The sequence below is a fragment of the Rhinopithecus bieti genome, unplaced genomic scaffold (assembly GCF_001698545.2).
Source record: "Rhinopithecus bieti isolate Rb0 unplaced genomic scaffold, ASM169854v2 scaffold_5497, whole genome shotgun sequence".
NCBI classification, from domain to species: domain Eukaryota; kingdom Metazoa; phylum Chordata; class Mammalia; order Primates; family Cercopithecidae; genus Rhinopithecus; species Rhinopithecus bieti.
Window position 1 is genome coordinate 105,693 of NW_016805006.1, and position 26,319 is coordinate 132,011.

General features: G+C 34.8%; 1 protein-coding gene across 1 annotated transcript in view; it reads left to right on the forward strand.

Moving 5' to 3' along the window:
* Positions 1–26,319, forward strand: part of BRIP1 (BRCA1 interacting DNA helicase 1) — a 195,283-nt gene that overhangs the window by 40,429 nt on the left and 128,535 nt on the right. The window contains 4 exon segments of the mRNA XM_017870816.1: positions 10,037–10,327; positions 17,126–17,347; positions 19,544–19,743; positions 25,754–25,886. Coding sequence (XP_017726305.1) covers positions 10,037–10,327; positions 17,126–17,347; positions 19,544–19,743; positions 25,754–25,886 — 846 coding nt within the window.

Genomic DNA, 26,319 nt, shown 5'->3' on the forward strand with positions numbered 1-26,319 from the left:
ATATTTTAGATTACCAAAAAAAAAAAAAAAAATCTTGCTAGGATTTTGATTGGAATTCAGACAAAGATTAGAACAAAAAAGATTAAGAAAAGTTGTTTACTAATCTACAAAAATTGTGGACCCAGTTTTCATGAGCTGCAACCTGCAGAACCCATTTTTACCTATGAACATACAAGTTTTACAGTGTACTTTTCCTTTTCCTTTTAAGTTGAATTTACAAAGAGAATTTCTCACACATATGTGCACCTGCAATAACCATTGGTTTTCTAGAATCTCTGATAATACTTTAAATGTATTCCGTCCACTAGCCACATGTATTTATGTTTTTTGATTAATTAAAATTAAAATTCAGTTAGTTGTACTAATTACATTTCAAGTGCCCATGTGGCTAATGCCAAATATATTGAATAGTGCAGATATCAAATATGCTGTCATCGCAGAAAATCCTATTGGGTAGTGCTGCTTTATAGATACTTGTATGTTAATAATAACTAATTTAATTTTTAAAGCCCATAGAAGCAAAAATCTCTATTTCATATGTTTTGTTTATAGCATTTTGGTTAATATGTGGAAAATGATAGGATAGTGTTGTTTTCTCTTTTTTTTTTTGAGACGGAGTCTTGCTCTGTCGCCCAGGCTGGAGTGCAGTGGCCGGATCTCAGCTCACTGCAAGCTCCACCTCCCAGGTTTAGGCCATTCTCCTGTCTCAGCCTCCCAAGTAGCTGGGACTACAGGCACCCGCCACCTCGCCCGGCTGGTTTTTTTTGTATTTTTTAGTAGAGACGGGGTTTCACCGTGTTAGCCAGGATGGTCTCGATCTCCTGACCTCGTGATCCGCCCGTCTCGGCCTCCCAAAGTGCTGGGATTACAGGCTTGAGCCACCACGCCTGGCCCATATATGTCTTTTTACCAGTTTCTCTATTCCCAGGTTCTTTTTGATTCATGTCTTGTTTGTTTGGATTTAGTAATCATGTAGTTTTATTGAAGATGGGCACATGAGTGTGTTTCTTTTATCAGGAGGCATATGAAGCCAGTTAGTCTCAATACCATTGATGCTGAATTTCACCACTTGGTTAAAGTGGTCACCGCCAGGTCTCTTCATTGTAAAGGTACATTTTCCTTTTGTAATTAATGAATAATCTGTGGGGTGACATTTTGAGACATTTGAGACTTGTCAATATTCTGTTCCCTAATAACTTTTCACTGAAAGATTTCAGCATCTATTTATGTAACTTGCCTGAATCAGTTAGTACATGAAAGTTACAAAATGGTGATTTTTAAAATTCTATCATTTTATGTACAATTCTTAGCTGGCATTCTTATTTAAAGAAGAGATTTTCCCCCTACCCGCCCACTTCCCCGTTTTCTCGTTTGAGTCTTCTTTTCCCCTTTTTATTTTTTATAAACACCCTGGGTTTTTCTCATGAAGTTGATCAGTGTGACTCATCACTGCTTTGAGACTCATTGCTATAATCACATCTATGTAAAGTTCTATTATACCAGGATAATTTTTGATTTATAGCAGCTCAGTCATCTTTATGATCTTGTTCTTACACTGAGAATTCTTACTGATTTACTCTACTGAAACACAGACTTTTCAGAAACTGGAGCAACTGTGTTAAGGAATTCCCATTTACATTAGGCAAGAAAGTAAACAGTAAGTGGAGAGTAGGGTAACAAACACTTATGGTATCAAAAAACAACCGTGAAAAGGATCTGTCTTAATGTGCTAGCCCATTGCAGTTTAACATATTGCTTACAACCTTCACAATAGAATTTGAGTGACTTCAGTTACACATTCCAGGAGACTGGCAGTCTGTTACAATCAGAGTCTGAACTTTAGAGCAGGCTAATTTACAGCGATGGGATGAAGAAAGTTGTGGATTTGTATTACACACTCTCACCTGACACTGTATCTGATCCCTTACCTGCTGATTGACATCTTGAATGAGCTCTTTGAAGCAAGTTCCAGCTTAATTAAAACGTTTGCTTGGTTAGCAGTGATCTGTGAAAGCCTGTGATAAATATTGAATCAGGTTCACCTGCTGGTTGCTGTGAGTGGATAAACAGCTGCTTTGTGCAGTATAATCATGAAACGGTGGCAGTAGGGTACTACTACTGTTTGAATTTTTAAAAAAGAATAGTTGAAAAGGTATAGTTATGTTACTTTTGCTATCTTACTAGAGTGTGTGCTAATGTGAGATTTTGCACAACAGGCATTCAGTACCTGTTTAGATGGCTCGGACAACAGCAAATGGTTGATAAAGATTAACAAACTCTTTTCTATGTCTCAAAGATTGTAGTATAATTCTATGTTCATTGGCCTTTTACCAATGAACTAGCTCTTCATGTGCATGACTTTTTGAAATAAAGGACAGTATTTTGCTTTTTTGCTTAAGTGGTAGATGAAAACAATCCTGTTAAAAGCTTCACTTTAAGATTTAAAGTTATGAATTTCAACTTACTCCACAAATTTATTACATATTTTGTGGGAACTTGAATAATTCTTTTGAGTTTCCTTTTTTATCTGTAAAAAGAAGTTAGAAATATACATTAGTGGGCCGGGCGCGGTGGCTCAAGCCTGTAATCCCAGCACTTTGGGAGGCCAAGACGGGCGGATCACGAGGTCAGGAGATCGAGACCATCCTGGCTAACACGGTGAAACCCCGTCTCTACTAAAATACAAAACTAGCCGGGCGAGGTGGCAGGCGCCTGTAGTCCCAGCTACTCGGGAGGCTGAGGCAGGAGAATGGCATAAACCCGGGAGGCGGAGCTTGCAGTGAGCTGAGATCAGGCCACTGCACTCCAGTCCGGGCGACAGAGCGAGACTCCGCCTCAAAAAAAAAAGAAATATACATTAGTGAACTAAGTATTTTAGCCTTATGTTAATATTAGTTAATTAACAAACATTACAATATAAATGAGTTCAGAAGCAGTGGAGGAACATTTATGAAATTGTCTTCTTTTGACTACTGTTTATTCCTTTACAGAATAACTATGTCTGGTTAATTTGGTTGTAAAGAAAATGTTGTTTCCATTTGATTTTTGTTATAAAACCAGATATCAATTCTGGAATAAAGCCCTCACCCAAATCAGTCACAATCTCCTTTGAGCACCTGGTGAAAGTTATGGGTTCACTTCTAAAAATGCACACAAAATTGTGTCTGTAGTTTCTTGGTGATCTGTAACAGCCCATGGACCCTAATTTGAGAACCCATTTCCTAATAAAGTAGGTTGAAAACTTTTGGGGAGGAGGTGTTAAGATGAAAGCTATTCTGCCAGGTATGAAACAACTGAGGAGAAACCAGAACAGAGTATATTAACTGTGTGTGTGTGTGTGTGTTTTTTTTTTCCAGCACTTCTAGCATTTTTCAGGTATATTTTTCATGACAGTTGTTAGCTTTAAAGATTGTCTTCCATAGTCGTGATTCCTCACTCTCTACCTGAAGTTTTATATTTTTATTTCTATCATCCACTTATTTAGAATTTTATGGTGAAAATGAAATTTTGTTTAAGCCATACTCAGCCTGTTCAACTGCTTGTTCATGTTTATCGACGTCGATGTATACAACTGTCATTCATATTTTTTCATTATAATATTATTCCATTGATTGGAAAAAGCCCCGCAATTTACTTATCCATTCCTTCTGTTGATACATGTAGCTTGTTTTTCTCACTATTAAAACAATGCTGCAATTAATATTCCTCTTGTATCTGTCTTAATTTGCAAGAGTTTTTCTAGCATGTGTACCTAACAGTGTCATGCTGGGTCAAAGGGTGTATGTATCTTTGATTTCACTAGATCACCAATTTGCTCTCAAGTAGTTGTGCCAATTTATACTTAGATCAGCAGTGAATAAGAGTTTCTTCTGGTGGATAGGAAATGGAATCTAATTATGGCTTTAATTTGCATTTTCCTAATTACTAGTGAAGTTGTACGTTAGATGGCACATCTTTTCAGATACTTATTAGCCTTTCAGCTTTTCTCTTTTGTGATTTGCCTGTTCTTGGTTTCCTGTAGGGTTTGTCTTTTAAAAATAGATTTACTGGAATTCTTTATATATTGTAGATACTGATCCTCACTTGATTGTATGCATTGCAAATATCTTCTGTCAACCTGTGCCCCTTTCTCCCTATTTTTCTTTCTTTAAGGAATATGTATTTTTAAATAGAAGTTTAACATGTTAATGAAGCTGTGTTTTCAGTCATTTGTGCTTTTGGTTTATTGTTTTAGGAAATCCTTCTCTACATTTGGATCATAAAAGATATCTTCCTATGAAAGAAGAGACCATATAGCCTTTGAAGCTTAAAATGTTTACTATCTGGCTGTTTTGCTGACTCTTGCTCTAAAGACTCTATTAATTGAAAGTTTTGTTTTTTATTTTCCCTTGGGGACATAACATAGATCTTGTTATAACATATTTGATTTAAATGTCAACTAATAAGTTAAAACAATTTTTATGAAATAAAACTTGAAGATTATACTTAGGAATATTTTGTAATTGCATGCATAAAATAATAGAACTAACTTTAAACAATTCCTTAGTTTATGAGTGAAAATGGTTTGATAAACTCCAAGAACTACACTTTGTAGAACAATTTAAGAATGAAGCTCTCTGTCAGTAAGATGAGGTGATCCTTGTCATTGTCTTCTCCGTGGCTTGATATATCAGGGATTCTAATGTCTCTTGAGTCAATGAATGAATGAAATGGGATATTACATGAAAAATGCTTAGCACAAGGACAGCCTTAAAAAATGGCAGTATTATTAATAATGAAAATATTGGGATATATGTTTGTCATTATTAAAATACTAGCATAAGATGATTTTCTTTTGGCCTTGAAAATAGTAATTGTCCTGTACTTTTTCCTTTAAAAGCTAATCTGGATTTTGAAGTAACTTTTTGATATGTGCAGCACTTCAAATTAGGACATAATTTAAGCATCTGTCAGATTTAATTGTAATGCATGGGTACAGAATTTGGTTCAGGGACATTTAGTCATAATTCATCAATTTAAAAAAAGCTACATTACAGTTATGTTCAAAACACCACTCTCAATGAATGAGCTATATAAAGAAATGTAAGACATAGTTTCTGTCTTCAAGGAATTTACAGTGTGGTTGGAAAGACAATACATGCACATGTGGAAAGTTATGGAAAATACAAGTTTTGTATTTTTTTTTTTTTACTGTTTCATTGACCTAGTTTTCCTTTTATTTCATTCAAACAGGTTTCTCTTCAGTCTCTTTTTCTCTCTACTTCTTTATATACTTAGTTTTCATAGTCATGCTTGCTTTTGGAATTCAATTTGTAGTCTCCTTTGAGAATCTCTCCTGATTTACAGTTAGCAAAGGAACTTCTTCTTTGGCAATAAAATTAGTTCCTAACTATTTCTTTATCATTTTCCATTTCTAAAAATATTTAATCACCATGCTTATTTTTCAGATATTTAGGCATAGTATATTTTTTGTGTGAGTAGTAGGGAAAGTTTGGAGAAAGTTATAAAACTTTAGAAGTTGACATTGTGGTATGTTACCATTTGAACTTATAATTATAGCTTGTGAAAGGAATAGTGAAAAGGACTCAGCAATTCGCCTTTCTTTCAAGATCAAATCTTCGAATCCTTTATCCTTGAAAGAATTTAGGCATGTCTTTATATAATGGAACAAGAGAGGGAATATAATTTATTAAACACAAGAAAAATTTTCTGAAAATCCTTGGTTGCTGATGTTCTATTAGAACAGTTTTGGTAATTGTAGATTTGAAATGTATTTTAAACAATTGGCTACTGCACATGGAAATATTATAGCTGTCACATCCACATGTATCTCTTGTGTGTGTGTTTTTTTTTTAATGATAGTATATTTTTGCAGTTACTTGGGTTGGGTTTTCTTGCCTTTTTTTGAAGTAAAAGGACTCTGAACAGTTTCTAGCTTGGAGAAGAAGCCATTTCTTAAAGAGTTTGGTTCTGGCACTGTGTAGCCACTTACAGGTCTTAGAGGTTACAGATTTTGGGAAGCCCATGTGTTTTATATATTGATTTTCAGATATATTGGATGAGAATGAATATTATAAAATTTATTCTCTAGTTTCCTGGAGGAAAGGAAATCTCTGTCAATTTAAATAGCAAAGGGAAAAGAAAAAAGTCTTTGTGAAAGATAAATATGATCATTTCTTAGCAGGAAAAATACTCAATAAGAGATATGAAATTGTTTAATTTTATTCATCTAATTGTTTTAAGACCCCTGGATCAAAGGGGTTCAGAGAGAGGCCATAAAGTATTAACCTGGTAATTCGATTGGGGGATATTCCGATCTCCTGACACTGCTGGCATCAGGATCCTTCCTCTAGTTTTCTTAGAGCATTGAAAGTTGCTGATTTTGATATAGGTAATTATCTTTTGTTATAAAGTAAGTGACTTTTTGAAGCCTTTCTTATATTACTACAATGAGTTTTTCTGTCTTCTTCAAATATGATTGTGCCAAATCTTTTTTTTTTTTTTTTTTTTTTTTTTTTTTTTTTTGAGACGGAGTCTCGCTCTGTCGCCCAGGCTGGAGCGCAGTGGCCGGATCTCAGCTCACTGCAAGCTCCGCCTCCCGTGTTTACGCCATTCTCCTGCCTCAGCCTCCCCAGTAGCTGGGACTACAGGCGCCCGCCACCTCGCCTGGCTAGTTTTTTGTATTTTTTTAGTAGAAACGGGGTTTCACCGTGTTAGCCAGGATGGTCTCGATCTCTTGACCTCGTGATCCGCCCGTCTCGGCCTCCCAAAGTGCTGGGATTACAGACTTGAGCCACCGTACCTGGCCCCAAATCTTTTATTTTATTATTTATTTATTTTTGAGATGGAATCTTGCTCTGCCACCGAAGCTGGAGTGTAGTGGCATGGTCTTGACTCACAGTAACCTCTGCCTCCCTGGTTCAAGTGATTCACCTGCCTCAGCCTCCCGAGTATCTGGGACTACAGGCGCGTGCCACCATGCCTGGCTACTTTTTGTGTTTTTAGTAGAGACGGGGTTTCACCACGTTGGCCAGGCTAGTCTCGAACTCCTGACCCAAGCAATCCACCTGCCTTGGCCTCCCAGAGTGCTGGGATTACAGATGTGAGCCACGGTGCCTGGCCTGTACCAAATCTTTTAAATTGAAACTTTAATAGAAGATCGCTTCTGGAGAAATAATTTCTGTTTAATAATACAAAGGAAAAATAATTAACTTTTAATTTCTACCGTATTCCCTACTTGCCTAAGTGCCCATTGAAAACCATCTTCTTGGCCAGGCATGGTGGCTCACGCCTGTAATCCCAGCACTTTGGGAGGCCGAGGAGGGTGGATCACCTGACATTGGGAGTTCGAGACCAGCCTGACCAACATGGAGAAACCCCGTCTCTATTAAAAATACAAAATTAGCCAGGCGTAGTGGTGGACGCCTGTAAGCCCAGCTACTCGGAGGCTGAGGCAGGAGACTCACTTGAACCTGGAAGGCGGAGGTTGTAGTAAGCCGAGATCATGCCATTGCACTCCAGCCTGGGCAAAAAGAGTGAAAGTCTGTCTCAAAAAAAAAAAAAAAAAAAAGAAAAGAAAAAAGGAAAACCATCTTCTTGAGGAGTCTAGTCAAGTTCATAGATGTTATAATTCGTTCATATTACTTTACAACTTAAAAAACAACAAAAATATGTTTAATATAAAGTTAGCTGTGGTTTATAGTATTCTGAATTATGAAGTGAAAAACAGATTTAAGGTCCTAACTAAAGTCACTCTAGTGAGAAAAGTTTTCTGATACTAGTTCTTGATCTTTTGCTTTTGTTAGTACCACAACTAGTGTAACATTTAAAGATAAGTAGAATATTAAATTATTCCTGCCAAATTCACCCTTTTTAAAAATTAAAAACTTTGAAAACAAAGTATCTAGTTGTAAAACTGTATAATAGCATCCCTTTCTATTTGAGAAAAAGATATGAAAGATGTATATATGAAGGTCAGTGAGTTATACACTAAATTATTTATGATGGGATAGTTGATTTTAAACAATATTTCTGTATTATTGTTTGAATTTTTTTTGACCAAGAGAAAAGGTGAAATTAAAAGGAGTAGATGGTAAAGCTTTAAGTGGAATTGATGTTGAAAAGTATAACATCAAAAAGTAAGTTTTCTCAGCCTTGAGAAAAAGCTACTGTGTTGGATTACTTTTATGCTTAGATATAATATCTCTATGTAGTACATAACAATGCATTGGGCCATAGCATTCTAGTATTCACATGAATTTAACTGTATCATAAGGAAGATAAATAGTATAATTGAGCGAAATGATTGATGGTATGAAAAAGTAAATTAATTCTACTTGAGTTACCTTAATTCTTTTTGTATGTTAATTGATTAATATGATCATTGCAAAAGCCAAAAAAGAATTCAGTCAGAAATATCATGATATAATTTGCATTCCATTTTCTCTGTGACCATAAATTGTTGGATATTGCAACATATGTAACATAAACCACATGTCAGCTGTTTCCTGCCTCACTGTTGACAAGAGCCCCATTCATAACTCTTCTTTTTATCCTTTTAGTGAATAAGTAATTATTCAATATAGAAGGCAGGATATTTGGAACTGGCTATTTAATGTGGCAGCACTCTGTAATGAAATCTGCTGTTACTGGCAACCTGAGAGGAGAATGTAACAATTCCAGCATGGCTGTAACTTTATCTGCTTTGACTGACTATTTATTTGGCACATCAGTGAACCTTTTATCCCAGTGAGTGACAGCTCCAGAAGGGTCACATTTACATCCATTCTATCATGTATTGTAATATTTAATGGCGGACACGGTTGAGTGAGACTGGGAGTAATTTGAACTTGCTTTTCCACTGAGTTGAGGCTAAAAGACAGCTTGATCCCCAGTATTGTGGTGTAACATGCTATGACTTAGCATTTGTTTATGAAGGCTAATCTTACTGATTACAATAATAATAATAAAAAAGTCAAGTAGAGTGTGTGTTCTACTAAATTAAAACTCTTTAGCACTCAGTCTTTTAAGTTACAATGCTATTTACCTTTTTTCTTTCCCCATCAATGACCACTTCTATAAATTAACCATTTTACACTCTTTCTCTAAAATGAGACTTTGTTCTGTGTCATTTGGTGTAATAATGGAGACTTAGAAGGGAGTCGTTATTAAGAACATGTGAGTTCTAATATATAGCATTAAACTTCTTTTTTTTTTTTTAGTATTTGAGGATTTGGAAACAGAAGAGAAAATTCAGGTAGATTAAGTAGACTATATTCCTGATGCTCCATATGGTTTGTTTAAAGAGACATTTATATAACTATTTCAGTTATGAAACTGAGTTACAAGTGAAATTGTCTGGGAAAAACTATCCTGGATGATAATTTTACTGATGGGTTTACGTTCCATGACAGGTAATTGAATTTCAGATATACTTGTTCCACACCAGCAACCTGCTTTCATTATTAAATATTAATATTTTGCATTTATTTTCGTACCTTTGCTAAAGAAGAATTCTCTCTTCTTGAAGTTGTTAAGTGATACTTTAGATTCAACTTGATAATTCTATTCTTTTGTAAACGATATTTAAAAGCACTTCAAAAGCATTGGTGTATTAAGGAATATTTGAATGAACTATGCTGTGAACAAAACTATTAACTCTAAACTATAATATCACAAGTTCATATGAAGCCTAAGAAAAAATTAAAATTGTTCCTACTTTATCACTTTTATAATTTATGAAAGAGGAGAGTTAAAATGTACTCAAAACATTTGGAAATGGAGAGTTAGAGTGGTATGTTAGAAAGTGTGCAAATGTGGAAATATCATTTATAACTTTTAAAAGAATGAGGACCAATTTTAAATTGTATTTGTAGTTTTTTCTTTAATGGCAAGTTTTAGATACTATAATTTCTTGTAATTTCTCTTTATTTGACCATTGTGATTCATTACTTACAGGTTCTAATTCCATGTGAGGTTTGATAACTTTTTTTATGGTAGCTTAGATATTAGTTATCATTTCTTTCCTTTCTTACAGCCCCCTGGCCACTGTTCTAGGTGCTGTTGTTCTACTAAACAAGGAAACAGTCAAGAGTCGTCGAATACCATTAAGAAGGATCATGCAGGGAAATCCAAGATACCCAAAATATATTTTGGGACACGCACACACAAGCAGATTGCTCAGATTACTAGAGAGCTCCGGAGGACAGCATATTCAAGGGTCCCGATGACTATTCTTTCCAGCAGGGATCATACTTGTGTCCATCCTGAGGTAGTTGGTAACTTCAACAGAAATGAGAAGTGCATGGAGTTGCTAGATGGGAGAAATGTGAGTAAAATTATTTTGTTTTAGAGAAAAAATAAGGCTGAAAATATTTAAGTTACTCAATATGTGTTTTGTATGTACATTTTAGTGATAATCAACTTCGGAAAATCAAATTAACTGCTAGTATTGATATCTTTTAAAAAATAATTTTACCGTAAGAAAATCTTGAGTCAAGTTTTAAAGTATGGGATTTGGTTTTAAAGCTTGGGGATATTTAATTCCTTGAAGTTAATTTCTGTTGTAGTCAGATATCTTAGTTTCTTCTTTTAAATCCTGCTGCCAAAAATAGTCAAACTTGGATGATGTCATATGAGGAGACAGAAGTGTTTAAATGATTTAGTCTAATTAGATCTAATTAATATACTTTACATACTTAAAAACTTCAAAAGCAGATAGTTTATTTAGGCTCTCTGTTCAGGCAAACTGGATTTTTTTAATTGAATGAGAAATATAATGATTATCCCACCTCATAATTCTGATTAATACAAACCCCTCTTTTAAAAGTTATACTAAATTATTAACTTTAAAAAGATGTCATTGGTGGTTTTGAAAATTTCCAAGGAAATTAGAATAATATGAATTTGGGCTTGGTGACAATAGAGAAGTCTTTCTTTCTAAAGACTTATGTGACTTTCAAATAATTTTTTTTTTGGCAATATTAGTTTGGGAGCCTATGTTCTGGTGTGACAATTATTTTACTCTAAAATTGAAGTTGCAAGTATGAAATTATACCCCAAAATCAGTGAACCATAAATTGATAACTATGAAGTGACCAGTGATATTTTAATGTATTTTGAGAGTTGTTTTGTTTTTCACTAGTATCTTATTAGAGTTGGTTCTACACAAAAAACTGTGAGCTATAGCCCCCAGAGTTTCATTTCATTGATATAGCACCCCTTACCATATAATGTGAATTACTTATTTTGTTTTATGCTTTTTGTCCTTAATACTCTCTTTTATTAGATGAAAATGTATTTAAGCTTTATTTAGGGATAGTCAAAAGATACGTCAACAGATATTCAAATGAGATTATAAAGTATAAGTAGTAAAGTGTTCCAGTGGCAAAACTTGAGTGACTTGTTCAGAGCCAGGAGAGAATACAGAATTACTGAATCAAAGCCATTGTTGAAATTCTACAGTCATATTTATTTCCAAAGAGTTCTTCTAACTGAGGAATTGTGAAATCCCTTTACTCTGTATATTAAAAAATTTCTCTTCCAGGAGAGATGAAAGTATTAAGTGTCAAGTGTTCAAAAACAATAAAATAAAGCTCTTTATAAAGGTAAAACTCCATACATTTCATACATGAGTGACTGCTTTCCATAGTGACTAAGTGATATGCTGAATTCCCCAAATGCTTCAAATTTACTTTTGGCTATATAGCCTATGGAAGAAGACTTGCTGGTATTGTCACCATATTTTTTTTTTTTTTATTTTACTTGTTATTGGGGAAATTATTATGTATTTGTAAAAAAATACGTTGGCCAGGCATGATGGCTCATGCCTGTAATCCTAGCACTTTGGGAGGCCAAGGCGGGCAAGACTCTGTCTCAAAAACAAACAACCAAAAACATACATTGGTAAAATACATTGGTAAAAGCAATGATAAAGTGTAAGATTGTGTATTGAAGGCAGTTTCATTTTGTGTAACCTAGAATCCTACAGTGCTGGTTATGTTTTTATTGATCTTTATTCATAAGTTTGAATCATGTTAAAATAAAAGTAGACTTCAATGTTCTGAATTTTCATTGGCCTTTAGTTTGTCTTAAAGTGAACAGGTATTTTATTTTTGAATATTAGTAATATGAATAATTGAAGATACCTGCTTGTGGTTTGCCTTGACCTAATTCTGCCCCAGAATGCTTACCTCATCGGCATACATGAACGTCCTCTTTCTTGTTCTCAAGCCCCCTTAGTAATTTGGTATTGTAATGAAGCCAATTACAAAGTCACCATAGGTGTCTGTGTTTACTGTGACTGAATTACCAAAGCGAAATGATAAACAGATAACTGACAATTTGAATGAAAGTGTTTAAAGTGCGATAACACTTCAATTGATAGACTTCCTCAGGGTTGTGTTACACTGCTAAAATGGATGAGCTTTTCTGGTTTCACTATCAGCCTGCAGAGGGGTATCATTCTAACTGCCCTTAAAGTGTAAACTTTCTGATTTTTTGGCTTGATCCAAGGCACATGTGTTTTTGTTCATTGTTTCTTTTACTAAAGTGCCCTTATACTGGAAAAGTATGCACTTATCTGTTAAAAGTTAATTTTTGTTTCAGTTAAGAAAAAATAATTTTAACTAGAGTTAGGAATGACAATTCTGAAATATTATTTTAGATATACATCTTTTTTTGGTTAAAATGAGACTTTATAGCTCATAGTCATAGACTCTAAACGCACTTTAGTGATCATTTTGTATAAAGATAAGCTTTCAGAATTGTATGGAAGAAGCTTGGGATGAAGAAATGGTGAATAGTCCTGTTATTAAACTCAGTCTGTATCAAACTGAGTGTGAAAGATGATTGACACATTTTTACCTGAATCACAGAATTTTAGAGCTGGAAGGAATTTTAGAGATGATATAGTCAGTGAGTCAGAAGGAATCTTACAAGCCTCTGGTTCAAATGTTCTTTTGATGCTGAGTCACATGAGAAAAATGGGCCCTGAAGTTTGCTCAGTCAGACAAGTAATTAGCAAGGAGGAACCAGAACCCAAATTTTCTGATTCCTCATCCATTGCTATTTTGATTACACTAGAAACAAAATCCAAAGATGGCATTGAGGTAGGGAGAAGTTGACACAGTATGAAGAATAAGAACAGTAGAGGTTAGAGAAAGTAAGTGAAAATAATGTAGAAAATGGCCTAAATATAGTTAGATGAGTCCTTTCCTCCTAATTTTTATTTTTAATACTTTGGAGGACCTACAGGTAGCATCCTTTAACATGGCTGAATACAAAGCTTTAGGAGAACTGGTCCTCAGCTATTCATGTCTTGTCCTTTGATTTGCTGACATTCTTTTATAGGTTATGAATCTTCTATGGTTTACTTTGTTCTAGCAATATCTAAATACATTTGTGTATGTACTGATGTATTTATGTTTTGAAAACACAGATTCTCCTTTTAGATAATTCATAGATAAAAATACATATAAATATAAGATTTATATATATGCATATATGTGTGTGTATATATACATGTATATATACACACATATATACATATTCGTGTGTATATATACACACATATATACATATATAGATATACGTGTGTATATCTATACATGTATATATACAGAGAGAGAGTATAGTTCATCTCGCCTTGGCCTCTCAAAGTGTTAGGACTATAAGCATGAGCCGCTGCACTCAGCCTGTAATGAAATTTTTTATTTCCAGTAATACAATGGCAAAGGACATTAGTAGATAACATAAAAGAAGACATTCAAATTACTGCTGAACCTTGTTAGACTATTCATACAATATTATGTTAAACCTTGCTAGAAACTATAAAATACAAAAAATATATGTGTGTGTGTGTGTATATATATATATATATATAGCTACCTCAAAGTCTTTTATCCCTAATATAATTTATATATTTTATATATGGTTGTTTTTTGTTAAGGATAGCAAACTAGGAAAAATAAGTATTTTTATTTCAAAATCTTTTTAAAATAAATATGTATAATTAATTAAAATAAAAGTAGCCCATTATTCTATCATTTAGTTCCAATGACAATTGAAAAAGAAAAGTAGTACATGTATGTGGTTAGAAAATGAAAAGAGGCCGGGCGCGGTGGCTCAAGCCTGTAATCCCAGCACTTTGGGAGGCCGAGACGGGCGGATCACGAGGTCAGGAGATCGAGACCATCCTGGCTAACACGGTGAAACCCCGTCTCTACTAAAAAATACAAAAAACTAGCCGGGCGAGGTGGCGGGTGCCTGTAGTCCCAGCTACTTGGGAGGCTGAGGCAGGAGAATGGCGTAAACCCGGGAGGCGGAGCTTGCAGTGAGCCGAGATCCGGCCACTGCACTCCACCCTGGGCGACAGAGCAAGACTCCGTCTCAAAAAAAAAGAAAAAAAAAAAGAAAATGAAAAGAGAGGCTCTCTTTTTCTAGATCCTCCATCTCCTTAACCCTTTAAGGTAATTACTGTAAAATTTTATATATATTCTACCAGAACGTTTAAAAAATGTATCCGTTATAATGTATGTATATATATATTCTTTAAAAAAGCAGTTAACATGAATTTAATCATTCTATACACATTATGCAACACGTTTTTCTCACTTAACATAGAGAGCCTAATCAACACATAGACAAATCTCAATCATTTTTAAGAGCTAAAGCTTTTGTATTAATTTACCGTAACTTATTTAACATGTCCCTTATGGGTAGACATTTGGTTTATTTTCAGTTTTTTGGCTATTTAACAGTACAGGGTATATCTATTCACATTAATGGTAAACTTTTAAATTTTAGTAGTTTTTTGACAAATTGCCTATGTACTTCTACTACTAGAATTTTAGACTTCTAAAAATATGTATACTTTTCTAATTTTATACATTTTTAATAGTATATGAGACACTCTTGTTAGGGCTGGGTTTTATCAAACATTTTATTTTTTTATTAATGCATGTAATGAATATTTTTTGTTTTGAGACAGGATTTCACTCTGTTGCCCAGGCTGGAGTGCAGTAGCATGGTCACTGCTCACTGTGGTTTACTTTTTTTGTTGTTTTTTTGTAGAGATTGAGTCTCCCTATGCTGCCCAGCTGGTCTTGAACTCCTTGGCTCATGCAGTCCTCCGGCCTTGGCCTCTCAAAATGTTGGGATTATAGGCATGAGCCACTGTGCGCAACCTGTAATGAAATTTTTTTATTTCCAGTGATAGAATGGGGTGGAGTGCAGTGGCTCGTGCCTGTAATTCCAGTACTTTGGGAGGCCAAGGCGGGCAGATCACTTGAGCTCAGGAGTTCGAGACCAGCCTGAGCAACATGAAGAAACCCTGTCTCTACAAAAAAGGAGCCATATGTGGTGATGCACTTGTGGTTCCAGCTACTTGGTGACTGAGGCACAAGAATCGCTTGAACCTGGGAGGTGGAGGTTGCAGTGAACCAAGATTGGATCACACCATTGCACTCCAGCCTGGGTGACAGAGTGAGACTCCCATCTCTGAAAAAAAAAAAAGGTAATAGTGTGGCAAAGGGCGTTAGTAGATAACAAAAGAAGAAACACAAATTACTGTTGAACCTTGTTAGACTATTCATACAACACTATGTTAAACTTTGCTAGAAACTGTAAAAAATACAAATCAAAACAAGATTCTGTTTTTTACTTTTAAAATAGAGATAAGAAAAGATAACGTCAGTGTTGACAAGGATGTGGGAAAAGGGTAATGCAAAACAGTATATACTTTCTAGAGGATAATTTCACTATATGTTTTCAAGAAACTTAAAAATACTTCATAGCGTCTGATCCCATAATGCTATTTCTAAAAATATAGACTAAGAAAATATTTGGAAACCAGCATAAGAATGCTCACTGCAGCCTTATATCTAAAGTGGAAATTGGTAACAGTGTATAAGTCCAGTAATAAGAAAACTGGTTCATCAGCTGTGGCACATTAATTCAATGTACATATATGAGCAGCAATGAAAAGATGCTTAGTGATGTCAGAAGATTTTCCTGGTATGATTTTTAATACGCTAACCAGAAAAAAATAAAGAATACAGTTTTATAAACATTTTTATTTACTGTGGCTGGATTGTTAGTAATCCTCAATGCCTGGGGAACATTTGCTTTGTTCTTGTTTTTATTACTATTTGGAGATAGGGCTTTGTTTTGTCACCCAGGCCGGAGTGCAGTGGCGTGATCATAGCTCACTGCATCCTCGAACTCCTGGGTTGAAGAGATCCTCCTGCCTCGGCCTCCTGAGTAGCTAGGACCACTGATGTACACCACCAATCCTGGCAAATTTTTTATTTTTTTGTAGAGACAGGGTCTTGCTACATTGCCCAGGCTGGTATCAAACTCCTCACCCAAAACAGTCCTTTTGCCACAGCCTTCCAAAGTGCTCACACCTGTAATCGTGCCTAGCTTGTTCTTGTTATTTTAACATTGTAGAGATATCCTTATATACACATGTATAGAAGAAATACGAAACGAAATACACCGAAATGTTCCTAGTGCATTCTTTGTGTAATAGAATTATGGATAGTTTAGGCTTTTTTTGGTACTTCTGAATTTTTTGTAATGAATACTCTTACTTTCTTTTTTTCCCTCAGGACATTCCAACCTACCTACTTACCTTCTTTCCTTCTTGTTTATATTTGAATAAGAAATACTGTCACATGGCTTAAAGTTGAAAAGGTACAAAAGGGTCTACAGAGAAAAATCTCTCACTCCTGTGCCCAGTCACTTAATTCTCATCCTTGGAAGCAACCAGTGATACCATTGTTTTGTGAATCCTTTCAGAAATATTTCATGCCTAACATCAGTTTAATCAGAAAAAAAAGCCATAACAAACATATTTTTAAAAATTTTTTTTCAAGTTAATTTAGGGTATTTGGAGCTCTTCTGATTTGGAGTTCTATCTAAGTCTGAGTCAACCAAACTTTGTTGTGATTGTAGCTATGTTATTGTCTCAAAAAAGACAAAAAATTAGCCGGGTGTGGTGGCATAACCAGTAAAATCTTAGCCTTGTGGCTTTAATGATGTTCCTCAAATTCTGAGATAAGCTTATTTTATTCCTTCTATTCCAATATTGGTTCACATTTCAGTTATGCATATTTGTTTCTAGGGAAAATCCTGCTATTTTTATCATGGAGTTCATAAAATTAGTGATCAGCACACATTACAGACTTTCCAAGGGATGTGCAAAGCCTGGGATATAGAAGAACTTGTCAGCCTGGGGAAGAAACTAAAGGCCTGTCCATATTACACAGCCCGAGAACTAATACAAGATGCTGACATCATATTTTGTCCCTACAACTATCTTCTAGATGCACAAATAAGGGAAAGTGTGAGTATATGTGTAAAAATTAGAACTTTTTTCCTACTTATGGGGATATAAATGTTGAATTTAAAAGCTTTTAGATGTTTTAATGTGTTTTTTTGCTTTAATTTATGTAAATAAATTTGTATAAACATATTAGAGTACTGAAAACATATCCTAACGTGTTTTTTTTTTGTTTTTTGTTTTGTTGTGTTTGTTTGTTTGTTTTTTGAGACGGAGTCTCGCTCTGCCGCCCAGGCTGGAGTGCTGTGGCCAGATCTCAGCTCACTGCAAGCTCCGCCTCCTGGGTTCACGCCATTCTCCTGCCTCAGCCTCCCGAGTAGCTGGGACTACAGGCGCCCGTCACCTCGCCCGGCTAAGTTTTTTGTATTTTTTAGTAGAGACGGGGTTTCACCGTGTTAGCCAGGATGGTCTCGATCTCCTGACCTCGTGATCCGCCCGTCTCGGCCTCCCAAAGTGCTGGGATTACAGGCTTGAGCCACCGCGCCCAGCCCCTAACGTGTGTTAAAATCAACCCACTCATTTTAATTTCCAAAATAACAAGCAGTTTTAAGGAACATAGTGACTAAAGTGGGATTACAGCAGGATTTCTCTTTGCATTTATGAATATTCAAAAGAATTATTTAAAACATTTCTCTGAAAAAACTGTGTTTTGAAAAACTTATGTTGGGAGAATAAAATTATGCCTTGTGAGCTTTTGAAAAGTGAACTTCAGATAATGGCATTTGTGTTTATTTGCCTGGTTCTTTTTAGAGACATGAAATTGTTAACCGCATAAGACAAAAAGTAAATAACTTGGCGTAGTCATTTGTTATTCCTGTCTTCAAGTCTGACTGCACAATTCATCTCAGCTTTCTATTTCTTTAAGATCCAAATTAATAGGCATTATGTTTACTACCCCTTCTATCCTACCTTTTATTTGGTTATCTCTTAACTAGTTCTCTTCCTTCTGAGATACTGTGCATATCAATGCCAGGTCAGTTTTCCAAATGTTGCTTTTATTACATCCTTTTATCTGCTTCAAAATCTATTGCTTCCTTTGCTCATGAGATAAAGTTCATATTTCTTAAGCTTATACTCAAGATACTCAATAGTCTGACCTGAATCTGCCCCAGTTGAATCCTTCAAAAATTACCTCATAATCCCTTGAGGATACCTTGTTCTTTATCTTTGCTTTTGATGACACCTCTTGGGAATGCCCTGCCCACTCTTTGTCCAAATTCAAATCCTACTTATCTTTTAAACCCCAATATATTTCCTACTCTTCCATGGTTTTTTCATAACTTTTCAGCCTTCTTTGTATTCTTACTTCCTCAAAATAACTCATTGACAATTGCTTTGTGACAGTTCCTTGTATTAGTCAGTACTCTTTCTATAGAACGTGACATAAACCCACCCTAAAAAAAGCTTAAGAAAAAATACTTGATTCTCTTTATTGTGATGGCTTTATTCTCAGGCAAGTTCTCTCTCTTGCTTATGGAACAAAGATAACCATAAGCAGCTAACTCACCTGGAGAAAAGAGCATGACCACATAGTAGTCCCTCCAGATTACTCTGGCCTAACATGGATCTCATGTCTATTCCTGAACCTGAACCAGTCACTGTGACCACAGAAGGATGGAATACTCTATTTAACTGACAATCCTGGGCCTTACCCCCATTGTGAAAGTGGGGATGTCCTTTGATTCACAGGTTAATAGTCCTGCCAGCATCACATGAGAGTTGGAGAAGAACAATTCTCCAACTCCCATGTTGGAGAAGGACTGCAGGACAGATTAAAACAAAACATATATGTTGTATTATGTTAGTATTTTAAGTCATTTTAATCTTGTATTGTTATTTACTTTTAAAGGTCTTATACTTAGTTTGTAAAATTATGTTGGAAACATTTTCATAGTGGGATTTTGTACCCTTCTGTGTAGCCAGTGGTATCTTGATCCAGGCTCACTTACATATTTTTGGTGTTGTTGATAGGTTTGCAAAGTATTTTAAGAGTGAAAAATGGCAAAATCCATAATGTATAGCTGACATTTGGTTGGCCATAGTGCTTCAGAAGTTTTATTTAAGACCTAGAATCAGTTGCTTATGTAATTGCATTTGCAATATTGGCCTATAGTGTGAATTTTTAAATGAAATACCTTGCCTGCTATTGTTAAATCTATTTTGCCAAATGTTTTACAAGAAAATTCTTTTATCTTATAGATGGATTTAAATCTGAAAGAACAGGTTGTCATTTTAGATGAAGCTCATAACATCGAGGACTGTGCTCGGGAATCAGCAAGTTACAGTGTAACAGAAGTTCAGCTTCGGTTTGCTCGGGATGAACTAGATAGTATGGTCAACAATAATATAAGGAGGAAAGATCATGAACCCCTACGAGCTGTGTGCTATAGCCTCATTAAGTAAGAATATTTGTCTAGTAGTGTATTTGTGCTGCCTTTATATGAAAAATATGTTTGATTATGTATTTTAAAGTCAGTATACTTTGGTTAACTAGGCTTCTTGGGAAATGGATTGTTCCTTGCCAATTAAGCTTTAAAAACAAGGCTAGTCCAACCTTTTGTCTTGTTCACAAGAATATAATGAACATAAGTGATTTAAAAAAATGAATAATTGTGAATCTTATTCCTAATTTGGCAGGATAATGTAATAGCCCCAAAAGATGTGTATAGGATATTGAACCTATAAATAAAACATGCTTTTAATTAATATATTTTAAAATTCTGGATCATGGCNATGAACATAAGTGATTTAAAAAAATGAATAATTGTGAATCTTATTCCTAATTTGGCAGGATAATGTAATAGCCCCAAAAGATGTGTATAGGATATTGAACCTATAAATAAAACATGCTTTTAATTAATATATTTTAAAATTCTGGATCATGGCTTTAATGTATTGCTTTATTCTCCAAATGAAATAGGATTCTAGTTTCATGGGTTTTAATTAATCAAGATTTCAGTACTCTGAAATAATATATTTAGTACTAGCTTTATGAAAATTTACACTAATTTTTTTATTAGACATTAAGTTGTTGATCTAGAATCTTGTTACCATAGGAAAAAAATTCCTAACTCTGAATCCCATTTCATTTATTGTAGCATTTTTCTGTTTCCTTCACATTATACTTTAAAAAAATTTGAATGTTATACAGTCACATGGTTTGAAGATAAAATGTATACAAATTTGTATAGTAAAAACCTCCTTCCAGTTTCATCCCTGATCTGTTTAATGTCTGTGTTCTCCTAAACGAGTTTATCATTCAATGCATATTACTCATTTATGAAGCCAATATTAGATACATTTTGTTGTCCCTCATTTTCGTCCAAATGATGGCATACTATACATGCATTTTTCTGCAACTTGCTTTTTTCAGTTCACAGTGTATTTTGGAGACCTTTCCATGTTAAGACCTAGAAAGCTTTCTCAGTTTAAAAAAAATAGATAACTACAATTCCATTAGATAGATATGCAATAGTTTATTTAACCAGCCTCTGATTAACAGAGGAGGTTGTTTCTAGTCTTTTGCTCTTATACTGCTGTAATGAATAACTTTGAACATACATAATTTCATTTGTATGCAAATATATCTATAGGAAAGTTTTTAGAAGTGGAGTTGTTGGGTGAAAGCATAGACATATTTGTAATTTCAATAGATATTGCTAACATTTACACAATAGGTGGATGACAGGGGGGCTAATGTATGCTTCTACCAGCAATGTATAAGAGTATGAAAATTGTTTTTTTCTAGCCTGCTAGGTGAAAAGTGTATCCCAATGTAGTTTTAATATTCATTTTCCTTAATATGCATGAAATTAAGCATCTTTAAAGGCCATTTATATTTCCTTTTGTGTCAACTGCCTGTTGACATCTCTGTTCTTTTTTTGTTCTTATTGTGGTTCTTTTTCTTAATGATTTATAAAACCCCATTCATATATTAGGGAATTAAAATCTTTGCCTGCAATAAGAGTTGTAAATACTTTCCACCCCATTTTGCCATTTGCTTGTGTCTTTTCTGGTGGTGGTATGCAGATTTTTGTGGTTTTTATTTTACAACATAGTTTGTTGAAAGAGTTGTCTATAGTTGCTAATTCTATTTTCTCACTTGACATTCTTCCCTCATAGATCCTAGCAGTGTTACTCTCTGGACAATTCTATGCAAGCTGTTCTTATCAAGATCACCAGTGATCTCTATATTGCCAAATACAGAGATTATTGTTTCTTTTATCTCAGCCAGTCAGTAGTGTTGGGTAGTTGATGACTACCTCTTTGAAAAGCATTTTTGTCTTAGCTTCTGTGACATCTCTGGTTTTCCTCCTTCTCACAGTCCATTCTTTTATCATTTCTTTTGATAATTCTTATTCTTTTTGATATCTAAATGTTGGAGTGCCTCAGGACTTACTTGGTACTGGGACCTAGTTTCTTTTGTAGCTCTATTTTCCCTAAATAACTTATAGTATTATAGCTTAGAATATAATCTGCAGTGCTGGTGAGGCCTGAACCTCTGTCTCTAGCTTCAGTCTCTCCCTAGAATGCCATTCTCATATCCAACTTTCTACTTTATAGCTCTTTTTGGATATCAAATAGACATTTCAACTTTACATCTAAAACAAAATTCCTTCCCTTCCCCTGTGTTCTGTTTCCTCAAATAAAAAAGTTAAATATTATCCTTGATAATATCCTTACTGCCTCACCTCATCCAATTAATGAGTAAGTCTTATAGATGCCACCTGCACAGTATATCCACAGTTCCTAAATTTCATTGACTGTGCATATCTACCCTACAATCTTCTCTTAACAAGAATATTATAACAACCTCCTAACAGATCTCTACTTTCACTCATCTTTCTCCAGTAATCAATTCTAGCTTGGTAGCTAGAATCATTTTTTAAACATGTAAGATAGATAGTCTCTCTTTTATTTAAAACTCTGTATTTAAAACCTTTCCACCAAAACAGGACGGTACTGGCATAAAAACAGACACACAGATCAATGGAACAGAACAGAAAACTCAGAAACAAATCCACACACCTACAGTGAACTCATTTTTGACATAGGTGCCACGAACATACACTGAGGGAAAGACAGTCTCTTCAATAAATGGTGCCGGGAAAACTGGATATCCATATGCAGGAGAATAAAACGAGACCCCTATCTTTCACCATTAACAAAAATCAAATCAAAATAGATTAAAGACAAATCTACAACCTCAAACTATGAAACTACTACCAGAAAACATTGGAAAAACTCTCCAGGACATCGGTCTGGGGAAAAACTTCTTGAGCAATACCTCACAAGCACAGGTAACCGAAGCAAAAATGCACAGATGGGATCACATCAAGTTAAAAAGCTGCTGCAGAGCAAGGGAAACAATCAACAAAGTGACAAGGCAACCCACAGAATGGGAGGAAATATTTGCAAACTACAGATCTGACAAGGGATTAATAACCAGAATATATAAGGAGCTCAAACAACTCTGTACGAAAAAATCTAATAATTTAATTAAAAATCGACAAAAGATTTGAATAGATATTTCTCTAAAGAAGACATACAAATGGCAGTCAGACATATGAAAAGGCACTCAACATCATTGATCAGCATTTCTCTGCTGATCAAAACTACAATGAGATATCACCTTACCGCAGTTAAAATGACTTTTATGCAAGACAGGTAACAACAAATGCTGGCGAGGATGTGGAGAAAAGACAATCCTTGTACACTGTTGGTGGGAATGTAAATTAGGACAACCACTATGGAGAACAATTTGGAAGTTCCTCAAAAAACTAAAACTAGAGCTACCAAACGATCCAGCAATCCCACTGCTAGATACATACCCCAAATAAAGGAAATCAGTATATCAAAAGTGTATCTGTACTCCCATGTTTGCTGCAGCAATATTCACAGTAGTCAAGATTTGAAAGCAACCTAAATGTCTATCAACAGATGAATGGATAAAGAAAATGTGGTACGGCCGGGTGCGGTGGCTCAAGCCTGTAATCCCAGCACTTTGGGAGGCCGAGACGGGCGGATCATGAGGTCAGGAGATCGAGACCATCCTGGCTAACACGGTGAAACCCCGTCTCTACTAAAAATACAAAAAACTAGCCGGGGGAGGTGGCGGGCGCCTGTAGTCCCAGCTACTAGGGAGGCTGAGCCAGGAGAATGGCGTAAACCAGGAGGCGGAGCTTGCAGTGAGCTGAGATCCCGCCACTGCACTTCAGCTCGGGTGACAGAGCAAGACTCCGTCTCAAAAAAAAAAAAAAAAAAAAAAAGGGGAAAAAAAAAAAAATGTGGTACATATACATAATGGAGTACCACTCAACTATAACACAGAAGGAGATCTTGTCATTTCCAACAACATGGATAAAATTGGAGATCACTGTGTTAAGTGAAATNAGCTACTAGGGAGGCTGAGCCAGGAGAATGGCGTAAACCAGGAGGCGGAGCTTGCAGTGAGCTGAGATCCCGCCACTGCACTTCAGCTCGGGTGACAGAGCAAGACTCCGTCTCAAAAAAAAAAAAAAAAAAAAAATGTGGTACATATACATAATGGAGTACCACTCAACTATAACACAGAAGGAGATCTTGTCATTTCCAACAACATGGATAAAATTGGAGATCACTGTGTTAAGTGAAATAAGCCAGGCACAGAAAGACAAAAGCACATATTCTCACTTATTTGTGGGATCTAAAATGAAAACAATTTAATCCATTGAGATAGAGAGTAGAAGGATGGTTTACTAGAGGCTGGGAAGGGTGGTAGGTGGGGATCACAGGAGAGGTGGGGTTGGTTAATGAGTACAAAGAAAAGAAAAGTAGAATGAATGAATAAGTCCTAGTATTTGACAGCACAACAGTGTGACTGTAGTCAATGATGATTTAACTGTACATTTAAAATGACTAAAATAATATAATTGGATTACTTGTAACACAAAGGATTAATGTTTGAGAGGATGGATACCCCATCTTCCATGATGTGATTATTATGTATTGCATGCCTGTATCAAAACATGTACCCCATAAATATATACACCTACTATATACCCACAAAATTAAAATAAAAAAAACCCCATCCCATTGCACTTTGAATAAATTCAGATTTCTTATCGTGGCTCAGGATGACCTGATTTCTACTTATCACTCTGACATTGTTCATACCATTATTCATTTTACTCATTGTGCTGCAAATCACATTAGCTTTCTTTCAGGTCCTCAAACAAGCAAAATTTTCTAACCACCTCAGGACCTTTGTCCTAGCTATTCCTTCTGCTTGGATATTTCTTTCTTTCTGATTCTCCCATGACTGGATACTTTTGCATTCAGTTGTTAGAATAAATGTCACCTCAGGGAGAGCATTCTTGACACTGAAATTAAAGTAGCAACTAGGTTATATTAAACTAATTTATTTTCATAATTTATTTGTATATCATTACCTGATTTTTTTTTTTTTCATTTTATTAGAACGTTTTTTAACTTTTAAGTTCAGGGGTACATGTGCAGGTTTGTTATATAGGTAAACATGTTATGGGGTTTCTTGTACATATTATTTCATCACGCAGGTATTAAGCCTTATAGTCATTAGTTATTTTCCTGATCGTCTTCCCTTCTCCAACCCTACACCATCCGATATGTGCTGTTCCCCTCTTGCCCAGGTGTTCTCATCATTTAGCTCTCACAATTGAGAACATGTAGTATTTGATTTTCTGTTCCTGCGTTAGTTTGTTAAGGATAATGATCTCCAGCTCCATCCATGTTCCCATAAAGGACATGTTCTCGTTCTTTTTTATGGCTGTATAGTATCCCATGGCTACCTGATATTTTCTTATTTATGTATTTGTTTTATGTTTATTCCTGTCTCCCTTTAGTAGAATGTAATTTCCAGGAGAGTAAGGACCTTGCCTATTTTATTTAACTGCTGTTATTTTCACTACCCAGAACAATGTCTAGAATAAAATAGGCATTCAAACACTTAATGTATGAATGTGTATATAGATCAATGAATGTATTGATATATTTTCTAGTAATTCTCTTTTTTGTGTTAATATGTAACACTTTAATTTCTTTATTAGGTTGTTTTGCATTTCCTTTTATATATATTTGGGATAAGTACGTAACACCTGGCTCTCAGTTGAAGCGACATTAGCTAAGTAAAGCAATGTGAATCCACAAAACAAGTGGGAAATCATATGCATGTTTGTTTCTTCTGAATGAAAGCTTTCTTTTAGTTATATAAAGTTTATTTTGCAATATGAAACATGCATGCTTTTAAAAGATTTCTTAATTAATCCACATTCATATCCTAAGAATGTCAAGAAATACAGATCAATGCATGACAATATGATTCTCTTGTTCTATTGAAATAGTGCATGTAAGTATGATACTGGTTGACAAAATTGTTTTATTTTATTTCAGTTGGTTAGAAGCAAACTCTGAATATCTTGTAGAAAGAGATTATGAATCAGCTTGTAAAATATGGAGTGGAAATGAAATGCTCTTGAATTTACACAAAATGGGCATCACCACTGCTACTTTTCCCATTTTGCAGGTAAGATTTTTTTTCTACCTGTAAAATGTATTTAGTGAATTAGAAGTGATTTAGTCATGACTAAATCCATATTAAATCCAGTGAGTAACCCAGAAGTTTTAAATACAGCAATTTAAATTTTAAAATTTTATTATCTAAATTTGATAATCTTTAAGTGATGGCATGGGTAAATTGTGGCTAAAACATAGCATTACTTAATTTGAAGGAAATAAGTCTTTAAAGGGATTAATTGCTTTGTTTAAAGCTAAAAGGAGTCAATATTTTTAGGTTATAGATTTATTTAGTCAATTGTAAAAGTTAAAAATTTTAGAAAATAAAAAGAGGAGAAATTCCTATTTTGTTCATCTTAATTTAGAAATTATAAACCTGATATTCATGGAGAGATCATGAGTAGGCTTTGGAAGACTATGAAACTTATGAAGCTATATGCAAA